The 12,969-nt window shown below is 37.5% G+C and overlaps 1 protein-coding gene across 4 annotated transcripts in view; it reads right to left on the bottom strand.

Moving 5' to 3' along the window:
- Positions 1–12,969, bottom strand: part of KCNQ5 (potassium voltage-gated channel subfamily Q member 5) — a 523,224-nt gene that overhangs the window by 74,839 nt on the left and 435,416 nt on the right. For all 4 annotated transcript variants that reach the window (XM_011282435.3, XM_023254134.2, XM_023254135.2 and 1 more), the window contains exon 7: positions 11,579–11,674. In XM_011282435.3, coding sequence (XP_011280737.3) covers positions 11,579–11,674 — 96 coding nt within the window. The remainder of the gene's footprint in view (positions 1–11,578; positions 11,675–12,969) is intronic.

The raw sequence follows: 12,969 nt of genomic DNA, 5'->3' as shown, positions 1-12,969 counted from the left end.
AGAGATATGACTTATTTGAGGTAAATTATCTGAGTATGAACATGTCTTCCAGGAACCAACTGTATATCTTTAATCACTATTTGATAAGATAGTGGCAAAGGACTACTGAAAACCCACAATGCAACTAGTAAACTAACTAGTAAATTAATGACCACCAGAGTCATTAATGTACGTGAATTAGTGTAATTCCATGATGAACTGTGTAATATTCCTAATGCTAAAAATGGAGACAGTGGTAACAAAATGCAGGGCTAAAACAAGATGGGGAAATGTATTCTCTAGGAATATAATTGGAAAGTTAAAAATTAATGTCATGGTTGGGGTGCCTGGGTGGCTCAGTCGGTTAAGTCAACTTCAACTCAGGTCATAATCTCGCTGTTTGTGAGTTTCAGCCTCCCGGACTCTGTGCTGACAGCTCAGAACCTGGAGCCTGCTTAGGATTCCGTGTCTCATCTCCAAAGGCATGGGAATTAAAAGCAAAACTGAACTATTGGGACCTCATCAAGATAAAAAGCTTCTGCACTGCAAAGAAAACAATCAACAGAACTAAAAGGCAACCAACAGAATGGGAAAAGATATTTGCAAATGACATATCAGACAAAGGTCTAGTCTCCAAAATCTATAAAGAACTCACCAAACTCCACACCTGAAAAACAAATAATACAGTGAAGAAATGGGCAGAAGACATGAATAGACACTTCTCTAAAGAAGACCTCCAGATGGCCAACAGGCACATGAAAAGATGCTCAACGTCACTCCTCATCAGGGAAATACAAATCAAAACCACACTGAGATATTACCTCATGCCAGTCAGAGTGGCTAAAATGAAAAAATTGGGAGACTATAGGTGCTGGAGAGGATGTGGAGAAATGGGAACCCTCTTGCACTGCTGGTGTGAAGGCAAACTGGTGCAGCCACTCTGGAAAATAGTATGGAGGTTCCTCAAAAAATTAAAAATAGATCTACCCTATGACCCAGCAATAGCACTGCTAGGAATTTACCCAAGGGATACGGGAGTGCTGATGCATAGGGGCACTTGTACCCCAATGTTTATAGCAGCACTTTCAACAATAGCCAAATTATGGAAAGAGCCTAAATGTCCATCAACTGATGAATGAATAAAGAAATTGTGGTTTATATACACAATGGAATACTACTTGGCAATGAGAAAGGATGAAATATGGCTTTTTGTAGCAATGTGGATGGAACTAGAGCGTGTTATGCTAAGTGAAATAAGCCATACAGAGAAAGACGGATACCATATGTTTTCACTCCTATGTGGATCCTGAGAAACTTAACAGAAGACCATGGGGGAGGGGAAGGAAAAAAAAAGTTAGAGAGGGAGGGAGCCAAACCATAAGAGACTCTTAAAAACTGAGAACAAACTGAGGGCTGATGGGGGGTGGAAGGGGGGGGGTGGTGATGGGCATTGAGTAGGGCACCTGTTGGGATGAGCACTGGGTGTTGCATGGAAACCAATTTGACAATAAATTTCATATTAAAAGAAAAAGGATTCTGTGTCTCTCCCTCTCTCTGCCCCTCCCCCGCTTGTGCTCTGTCTCTCTCTCTCTCTCTCTCTCTCTCTCAAGAATAAACATTAAAAACTTTTTTTTAATTAAAAAAATTAATGTCATAGTTTAAGATTATGTTTATGGCTTTTTGATGTAAAACATAAGCTCTCTTTACTTCATACATAATTACACCTGATACATACAATACAATGTATTTTCATGTAGTCTTCACACTCAGAGTATGGATTAAGACTCTTATTTTGTATAAGAGAAAATAAAGGCTCAGATAAATTAAGTGGTTGGTAGAGTTGAGACATTATCTCAGATTGCCTGGCTCTTGGTCTTAGAATCCCTCTATTGTCCTTTGCTTACTACTTGCTGACTATTGCTGGAAAAGTTTCCCTTTAAACTGTCCATTTGAGAGATTGCTTGAACGTACTTTCCATGTAGATTTAAATGAATTTTTTCCTTTTTAATAAGTCTGCAAACATTTATTTAAAAAAATTTTTTTTAAGTTTATTTATTTTGAGAGAGAGAGAGAGAGACAGAGAGAGAGAGAGGGAGAGTACAAGCAGGGGAGGGACAGAGGGGGGGGGGAGAGAGAATCCCAATGAGGGATGAGGGGCTCAAACTCTCAAACCATAAGATCATGACCTGAACCAAAACCAAGAGTCGGATGCTTAACTGACTGAGCCACTCAGGCGCCCCAGTCTGTAAACATTTCTAATGACCAAGTGTTTACTCCAATATTCCAAGAGAAAAGTTTTTTTTATTACAATTCATAAATCAAAGCATTCTACTTTATTGGGCAGATTCATTTAAATGGGTCATATCCCCGCTAAATAACTATCATTCATGATTTTGAAACTTATAAGGAAGAGAACATTGATCAATGATCACTGATCATTTGATCAATAGTCAAAACTTACAATGAAGAGAATATCATTAAATAAATGTGTACTGAACAAAAAAAGTTAAAAATTGACCCAACAACTTTGGGAAACTGGCAGTATCTATTAAAGCTGAATGTATATATATCTTATGATACAGCTACATACTCCTACATACATACTCAGTAGGTGTGTTTATATATGTTCACCAAAAGATATGTACTATAGTGTTCAAAACTGCACTGCTCTCTTAATAAACTGAAGCTGGAAATGTTCAAACTCCTACTAACAGTAGAATAAAGAGGTAAGTTGTGGTACATTAACATAATGGAATGGTACACTATTACAACAGTAACAGCACACTGGAACTATGCTCGATGATGGACAAGCTTCATATGAATAACGTTGAGTGAAAGAAACAAGACACAGAAGGGTACATGTCATGTAATTCCATTTTCATAAAGTACAAGCAACAGGAAAAACTAAGCTATGCTGTTAGAACACCAGCACAGTGAGGGACAGTGATTGAGAAAAGGTATATAGGAGGTACTGTTTAGGTTCTGTTTCTTTATCTGGGTACTGTTTACACAGCAGTGCTCAGTTCTCTTTAGATATGTGCTCTATTCTGTATTCACATTGTACTTCAATAAAATGTTCAAGAAGTGATATAAAAAACTAGAAAAATATATAGTAAGACCTGAGGGTATATATATTTTTAAATATTTTTAAGGAAAGTTTAAATAATTGAAGCAGGGTTTCTTGCCTGGAGCCTTGCTTACATGGCTCATGCTGATTTATCCTACAGATCTGTGAAAACTTCTGCTAAATATCTTGGTATCTTAAAGAGTAAAACAATTACTGTTTCATCCTGAAATGGTAGTTTTTGCAAATATTGTACAAACATAATTTACAGAGTGACCTCGAGTAACCAATGAAAACACATGGGTTTATTACTGCAGCTTCTTTTTTTTTTTTTTAGTTTATTTATTTATTTTGAGAGAGAGAGAGAGAGAGAGAGAGAGAGCATGTGTCTGTGTGTGCCCATGAGCAGTGGTAGGACAGACAGACAGGGAGAGAGAGAATCCCAAGCAGGCTCCACACTATCAGCACAGAGCCCCATGAGGGACTTGATCTCACAACTGTGAGATCATGACCATGAGATCATGACCTGAGCTGAAATCAAGATTTGGACACTTATCCGACTGAGTCATTCAGGTGCCCTTATTATTGCAGCTTCTCATGTAGTGAGGCCCAGAGAACTTCCAATGCTTTGATAGCATATATGGCTGGTTTAATTTAACAATTTTCATAGAAGGCATCATATATATGTGAATTCAGATGCTTTGAAAGCATGACCCATGTAGAACTAGAAGCACACAGCAAGTCTGTGCATTATTAGATACCAGTGACAAAAATCCCAAACAATATAACAAAAAGTGGAACTAAGGCATTACCTGCCAATGTTATAAAGAACTGGGGGCAAGAGAAGCCTCTTTTAGAAAATTGAATATTTTCTTAAAAATGAGACCTGGTTTCTTGCTCTTTTTCTATCACATTGATCTCAATAGCTAAGCTCTTATTCCTTTCATTACTCTTCTCCCAGAAATGTCTTGTAAATGGGAGGTACAGAAGGAGCAAGTGGCATCTATATTGGGGCTGATATTAGGTAACAGTCAAGATAGAAGCGGAAAGTGTAGCTCCATTAGTCTTATACTCTTAATAACTTTGTCTTGTCCTTAGCTCCGTCTCTCTCTCTCTCAGCTAATTGGCTTCAAGTACCTGAACCTCAAGGCCACAACTACATGTTCAAGCAGCTGATGTTTCTGTATTTACAGTCAAAATCACATAGTGGTTGACATGAGAAAAATAATGCCTCAGAGGGATATGATGTACATGGCATATATAATCCAAAGGATAAACCAACAAAAACCAAAATGGAAGTCAAATTTACCATTTATCAGGTGACCCTGGTGCTTTAGGCAGCCAAAAATTTCAGATTTTGGTCTATAATTGTAAGTATAATATCGGTATAATTAAGTTTTTAGGGAGTATTTAGTTTGTATTGTCTGGAGTATAACAGCTATGGCACATTTGACCCTTTCTGGAAATTTTAGTTTCAGGTCACCTCCCAAAGGTATAATTAACATGGATCTGATTATTTCCAAGGTACAGAATTTAAGAGGTCAGAGAACTAAAAGATTTAGGATGAAAACAAGCAATCCCTTTCTCCACTTTGCTTCTGATTAATTTTAAAAAAATGTTTATTTATTTATTTTGAGAGAGAGAGAGAGTGTGTGTGCATGAGCAGGGGAGGGACAGAGAGAGAGAGGGAGAGAGAAAATCTCAAGCAGTCTCCATGCTGTCAGCACAGAGCCCAAGGCAGGGCTCCATCTCAGGAACCATGAGATCATGACCTGAGCTGAAATCACGACTGGGATGCTTGAGCCACCCCGGTGCCTAACTTCTTGAATAAGGATAAATGGTAGATAAAGTTTTGAGATCTTGCATTTCTAAGAATGTCTTTATGCTACTTTCACACTCCATGAATAGTTTGGGTGAGTGCAGAATTTTAGGTTGGAGATAATTTTCTTCCATAATTGTGGAAGTATTGTTATGTAGTCTTTTTTGCTTTAATTTTTTTTAATGTTTATTTTTGGAGAGAGAGAGACAGTGCGAGCGGGAGAGGGGCAGAGAGAGAGGGAGACACAGAATCCGAAGCAGGCTCCAGTCTCTGAGCTGTCAGCATAGCGCCTGACGTGGGGTTTGAACTCATGAATGGCAAGATCATGACCCGAGCAGAAGTCTGATGCTCAACTGACTGAGCCACCCAGGCAACCCTAAGGATCCCCTTTTTTGCAAGTATTGTGTTGTTTGAAGTGCCAGGCACTTGGTAGCCCTTCTCCTGTGACCACCAGTTCTGGAGAATCATAACGTAACATGACTTTGATACAATCCTTCCCTTACAGTTTCCCTGTACTCTTTTTGAGGGACTCCTGTTAGTTGGATATTTGATCTCCTGGTAAGGTCACCTACCTTTCCTATTTTTTGGTTTCATTTTCTCTGTCTTTTCCTTCTAACTTCTGGGAAGTTTTCACAATTTTAGTGACCTTCTGTTTTCTTTTTTTTCCTGCTGTCACATTTTTCACTTCTAGGAAATTTTTTTTTTTCAGTTTGTTCTTTTTTATGACTAAAGCACTAAAAAAAGATTATGTAATCTCTGTATAAGGCTTGAGTGTATTAACTGGTGGCCTTACTTTTTTTTTTGGTGGGGGGCATAGGAGTATCTATGGGAAATAAGCCTGTCTGGCAGCATCCACTTCACAAACTTTCACTTAATTCCCCTGTTTCCGTTCCAGTAAACATCTTGGCTCCACCTTGAGCTGGTCCAGTCTCTCTTGATGTGAACTCTCTAACACGGCACTTTTGAAGTATCTTTAAATGCTAGCCCCGAGCTTTCAGGAATACATAAATGAGGATGCAACTGCTGCTATTTGATTATGATTCAGACCCCAGGGACTGAGTTCCAACTCTTCCTAGAGTTGGCCTGGAGATCAAGTGACATCATGTATTAGAAACACTCTACAAACTGAAAAACACTTTGCTAGTCTTGGGTATTATTAATAAAAGTTATGACATTTGGGCAAGTATTCAAGCTGCTTTCTTTTCCCAGACTGCTCCACTTGAAAGGAAAAGTTAATTTAAATGAATCATGCAAAGATATTGACACAGCTAAATTTGCTGAAAGCTGCTGGGCTTTTAAACTTTTCTCTAAAACCCAGAAAGGCTGGTTAATTTAGTTGTCTCACCAACCAAATGACAAAGCAATTTGGGCATCTCAGTGCCCTTTTATTTTTTTTAAATTTTTTTTTTATTGAGGCATAACTGACATATAACATTAGTTTCAGGTGTACAGCCTAATGATTTGATATTTGTATGTATGTGAAATGATCGCCACAATGAGTTTAGTCTCCCTTCATTGCCCTTTTAGAAAGATAGCAGCTCTGGCTTAAAACAAATGACATTATTCTTGGTCTTGACGCTTTGTGTGTTCAGCAAACCAAGGCAGGTTTATTGGGTGAGAAAATAAATGGATCAGCAAATGAGGATTGCTATTCAATCTAGTGTATTCTTAAAAATAAATTTCTGCAATATATAATCAAAGCTTAAAGCCCTGAATTCTGGCTAAGGGTCACAGCAAGGAAGAACAATGAATACCTTTAATAATTATACTATTATTCCTATGTCTCATAAAAAATCAATTGCATTTGGATGGGGGAACAATTACCTTTTGAATTTGTAGATTCAGGGCACCTGGGTGGCTCAGTCGATTGTGTGTCTGACTCTTGATTTTGGCTTAGGTCATGATCTCACATTTGGTGAGACTGAGCCAGCACTGGGCTCTGAGCTGACAGTGTGGGGCCCGCCTGGGATTCTCTATCCCTTGCTCTTTGCCCTTCCCCCACTCATGCTCTCTCTCTCTCTCTCTCTGTCTCTCTGTCTCTCTGTCTCTTTCTCAAAATAAATAAAATTTAAAAAATTTGTAGCTTCTACTTTGATTACTGAAATTATGATTAGATTTTAAAGGTATTCTTGAATATTTTAAGTCTTTCATTTTATACTATTTTTTGTTCAGCATAACATAAACTAGAGTTTTAAGTAAAATAAGAATTAATGGTTTCATATGTATTACCTACATTTGTGTGAGTTTAATTATTACTTTTTATTGAGGCATAGGTGACACATAGTTACATTAACTTCAGGTGTACAACATAGTGACTGGACCACTCCATACATTATGCTGTGCTCCACACAAGTGTAGTTACCATCTGTCACCATACCACACTATTACAATACCATTGACTATATTCCCTATGCTGTACCTTTCATCCTGTGACTTATTTGTTCCATAACTGGAAGTATGTACCTCCCACTCTCCTTTACCCATTTTGCCCAATCTTTTACCCCATTCCCCTCTGTATTTATGGGTCTGTTTCTGTTTGTTTGTTTGTGTGTTCATTTGTTTTGTTTTTTAGATTCTACATATAAGTGAAATCATATGGTATTTTTCTTTGTCTCCCCTATTTCACTTAGCATAATACTCTCTAGGTCTATCTATACTGAAACAAATGGCAAGATTTCTCTCTCTCTTTCTTTTTTTAAGGCTGAGTAATATTCCATTGCATAAATATACCACATCTTTTTTATCTGTTCATCTATTGATGGACACATCTTGGCTGTTGTGAATAATGCTGCAATAGCATAGGGGTGCAAATATGCCTTCAACTTAGTGTTTTTGTTTTCTTTGGGTAAATACCCAGTAGTGGAATTACTGGATCATAAGTTATTTCTATTTTTAATTTTTTGAGGAACCTCCATACTGTTTTCCACAGTGGCTGTATCAATTTACATCTCTACCAACAATGCACAAGGGTTCCTTTTTCTCCACATTCTTGCCAACACTTGTTATTTCTTGTCTCTTTGATTTTAGCCATTCTGACAGGTGTGAGGGGATATCTCATTGTGGTTTTGGCATGCATTTCCATAATGATTAGTGATCTTGAGCATCTTTTCATGTGTCTGTTGGCCATCTGTATGTCTTTGGAAAAATGTCTGTTCAGGTCCTCTGCTGATTTTTTAATAGGATTGTTCGGGTTTTTTGGTGTTAAGTTGTATACGTTTTTTATATATTTTGGATATTGCCTCCTTATTAGATGCATCATTTGTAAATACCTTCTCCCATTTTAAGCAGGCTGCTTTTTCATTTTGTTGATGGCTTCCTTTGCTGTGCAAAAGCTTCTTACTTGTACAAGTTTAATCACTGATTACAATATATATTACATAGCCCAGTTCCATACAATGAGATTCTAGATCTTGAAGCAAAACTGTTCAATCAGACTCTTTACTTTTCATGGGTTACCTGAGAGGAAGGCCCTATCTTGCTTTATCTGTCGATATATAAATACCTCTGGTCCAAAGATTTGCTGTAAGAGTAGTAATCTGTTTCCAAGTTCAATTGCAAATTGTTTTTGCACAACTTAGTAGTTGATAAGTTAGATCAGGGAATTTTCTCCAATACTCTCTGTATCTGTCTTGTACAATATGGTAGCCAGTAGCCATCATATTGCTACTGACCACTTGAGATATGGCTAGTGCCTTTGAGGAATTGAATTTATGAATTAAATAGCTACATGTAGCTACTGGCAACTGTATTGGGCATCATAGTTCTATATTATTACAAGGGATTCATGCATGAGAAATGCCTCAAAGGGCTCACTTTTCTTTTCATTATTTTTTTTAAAGCTTATTTATTTTTTGAAAGAGAGACAGAGAGAGAAAGAAAGAGAGAGCACAAGCAAAGGAGGGACAGAAAGAGAGAGGGAGATACAGAATCTGAAGCAGGCTCCAGGCTCTGAATGGTCAGCTCAGAGCCTGATGCAGGGCTTGAACCCATGAAACATGAAATCATGACCTGAGCCGAACTTGGATGTTAAACCGACTGAGCTACCCAGGTGCCCCAAAGGGTTCAGTTTCTAACAGAACAGCTGATATTTTAAAATGTTTTTTGATATAGAGTTCCACTTTAATGTCCAGAATTATCAAGAATATGTGCCTAGAAGTGGTTGTATTTTGAGTATGTGTTGATTGAGAAAATGTACAATAAAAAAGTTAATAAATACTTTAGTAAGGATTTTAAATGAATTTAAACTTTATTTTTGATAACAGTATCTACAGTATCCTGGGAGCAAGTAGTCTAGATATGGGGAAGATATATGACTGGTTCCATAGGTAGACATATATGATTAGTGCCTGGATAGATGTAAGGAACTCATAGAATAATGTCTGCATTCACAAGTTGGAAAACATTGTTCTAGAATTAAAAGATGAGAGGTAAATTAAAGATAATTAAAAGATAAAAATAGTAAGAAGAAAAATTCATCGAAAGTGTGTTAATACCTCATAACCAGTTAAGAAGCACCAAAGGCTGAAAGGCTATCTGGGCCTCAGGTATTTTGTGTGCATACTAAAATGTGTGACATTTGTTTTAATTATGGTGATCTTAAAATTCTACTGCGTAAGATCTTAAAATTCTACTTGGCTTCAGATCTTAAAATTCTACTGCGTAAGAATCTTTTTATTTACAAAAACAAAATTTATCTTTAATGCTTTTTTAAAACCTAAAAATTAAAAAAATAGAGACTCTCAGTGACTTGCATTAGAAGTCATGTCCAATGGTCTGTCAATAGTTGTAGAATAGTTTGATTTAAAAATTAATACTTATTGGGGCACCTGAGTGGCTCAGTTGGTTAAGTGTCCAACTTGGCTCTGGTCATGAGTTCGAGCCCCGCATCAGGTTCTCTGCAGTCAGCACAGAGCCTGCTTCGGATCCTCTGTTCCCCTCTCTGTGCTCCCCCCCACTTTCATGCTCTTTCTCTCTCAAAATAAATAAACATTAAAAAGTTAATACTTATTTTGTCATTATATACAAAAAGATGTCCTTCATGATATAACTGAACGGCCCTCCCCTGCTTCTTTCCCTTGTTCCATTTCTGTTGGAGGTACTGCATATCATAGCCATGGGCAAAGGCTAAAGATAGGGTTATGTAGTAGCTATCCCCCAGCAACCCACCCACTTAAACCTACAATCTAAATGAAAACAGTATCTGGTCACTAGTAGGAATTTATCCAAAGGATACAGGAGTGCAGATTCAAAGGGGCACATGTACCCCAATGTTTATAGCAACACTTTCAACAATAGCCAAATTATGGAAAGAACCTAAATGTCCATCAACTGATGAATGGATAAAAAAGATGTGGTTTATATATACAATGGAATACTACTTGGCAATGAGAAAGAATGAGATCCTGCCATTTGCAGCAACGTGGATAGAACTGGAGGGTATTATGCAAAGTGAAATAAGTCAGTCAAAGAAAGGCAGATATCATATGTTTTCACTCATACGTGGAACTTGAGAAAGTTAACAGAAGACCATGGGGGAAGGGAAGGTGAAAAAATAGTTACAAATAGAGAGGGAGGGAGGCAAACCATAAGAGACTCTTAAATACAGAGAACAAACTGAGGGTTGATGGGGGTGGGGGAGGAGGGGAAAATGGGTGATAGGCACTGAGGAGGGCACTTGTTGGGATGAGCACTGGGTGTTGCTTGTAAGTGATGAATCAATGGGAATCTAGCCCCAAAACCAAGAACACACTGTATACAGTAGCCAATTGCAGCCAACTTGACAATAAATTATATGAAAACAACAACAACAACAACAACAACAACAACAGTGTGCTGTTACTACAACATGAAGATAAATCTCCTGACATCTCAGATCACCACCCCAAAACCCTTCAGTTTAGAAGTTCTGCATCTCCCACTGCTTGGCAGGAAGGGAAAACAATTTCAGGCTGTATAATCATTGTCTGCATAATTAAATACCAACTTCATGGTATGGATTTAGAGAAGAATATATTTTGTGATTCTCAGGCAACCTGGTTTTAGGATGGTTCTATTCTCAAAAGATATAAATGGCAATGGGAAAAGCATTCCTTTTTAAGCCTGAAGCAAACCCTGAGATATTGAAAAGAGAATGAAATGTTAAACAACCTTATGAGTTAGTTTCAAATAATATGCTTATTAGTTCATATTCTCAAACATTGACATATTCCATAATCCCACCAGCTCTTAAGATATTCAAGTTATTGCTCTAATGATGGCATTAAAAACAATCTCATGGGCAGCAAACCTTGACATCCTGAACAAATATGCTGTTCTTCAGAACAGTAGCACACATCTGCCTGGAGAAAGTAATCACAATGCAGGGAACAATCCCATGTTCTGCTCTATCACTTAACGATCAATTATGTTTCATCAAGTAATTCGCAAGACATATTAGGTCATTCCAGGAGCAACACAACTGCTAACCTCTCCATGGCCTTGCTGGCATGGTTAATAAATCTGAGCAATACACGGGCCATTTGCTGAAAATATATATAGTCGGGAGGGGGGAGCATTTGCCCAAATCCAAGACTGTACATTAAGTTCCAATTTCATTTTTTTTACAAACAAAACAAATCAGAAGCTCTACTAAGCACTGAAGCACAAAGACTGGAAAATGACCCGGCAAGCGCTTACAGTGACAGATGTTGCCATCAACCTATTACATTGACATTCACCTGAATGAGGTTGGCAGCTGGGTTCCTTCTTTTCTCAAAGTGTTTCTGGCGGTGCTGTTCTTGTACTTTTAATGCAAAACCTGAGCCAAGAATGCCCTGGAACAAAATACAAAAATAGTTCTTAAATTTTTTTCAAAAGGACTGTTAAGCAATATAAATATTAAAAAAAAAAAAACCTCAAATGAGTCTAAGGAAAGACAAACACTATTCAACCTGTTCGTAAACATATTACTTATTAAAACAAACACTATTTACCTCTTGTATGATACCACTGGCAATGGCAAGTTGTGGGGCAAGACTGCCAAGAAATGTAACAACTTTTGTTCTTTAGTAAATCAACCAGGCAATGCCATTTATTATTTCTTACAGTATGGTAAGAGGCATTACAATTACAAATAAAAATCACAATTTTTAAAAATGTTTTTTGTGTGACCTTCTCTGTGACACTTCTTTATATGTTAGAGGAAATTCCCCATTTGGAATTAGGGGATGTGATAGAATTCAGAGGCTAGGAATTCTGGTTTTGGGCAGAGGTGGATTTAAAATTTGGGACAGTTTGAAGTCTCACTACTGTGGACATGGGAGTTTTTCTAGCACTTTGATGATACTATGAAATTTTATATTTTCCATTCTTGAAATGGTGGGGTATTTTTAAAATCTGTCCCAGCTTAATTCTCCACGATGCTATAATTCTACGCCTACCCAAGTAGAGTGAAAGGGGTGGGGGGAGATAGTTATCCAGACACTCAGTTTTGAAGACAAAGTTTTCCATTTTGCCTGTTTATACAATAAAGACAAGAGCTCGGATTATTGCAAAGAACATTCCTACTTCCCTGAGTTTTAATCTCACACTTTCAGCATTCCTTACCTTTCTGGTTTTAGCTCACTTTTTCAGATTTTGGAGTTAGTCAGACTAGTATGTGTCTCCTATGTTTATATTAGTACTTTTGGCTGGTTTGCCTCCTTCTGCTTATCATTTTGATCTGCTAGAATCCTGGCTCTTTGAAATGCCTCCCTCTTTTCAGTTTGCTCTGGTCTAACATTTGTGGAATCAAGATGCTTTGTTTCAGCCTTGGGCTGGCTTTTGGAGCTTGCTAAATTCAGTCTCTAGGCTTTGTTCATAAGTTTCCACTTTATTGGCATGGGACGTGGATCTCTACTGCTTTCAAGTCTGTGGCTTTTACTTGCTAGCTATAAATTATTACCTTTTTATTAAATTTCAAGGAGTCTAACTCTTAAGCTAGAGATGGATGTCTTATAAGCACTGAGTCAGTATTTGCTGTAGATAGGGAATGGTTGTTTTTCTTTTCATATATATATGTTTACTTATTCATTTTGCAAGAGAGAGAAGGGGAGGAGGGGCAGAAAGAGAGAGGGAGAGAGAATCCCAA

This window comes from Felis catus, chromosome B2 (assembly GCF_018350175.1).
Source record: "Felis catus isolate Fca126 chromosome B2, F.catus_Fca126_mat1.0, whole genome shotgun sequence".
Taxonomy (NCBI): Eukaryota; Metazoa; Chordata; class Mammalia; order Carnivora; family Felidae; genus Felis; species Felis catus.
This window is presented reverse-complemented; position numbering and strand designations above follow the sequence as displayed.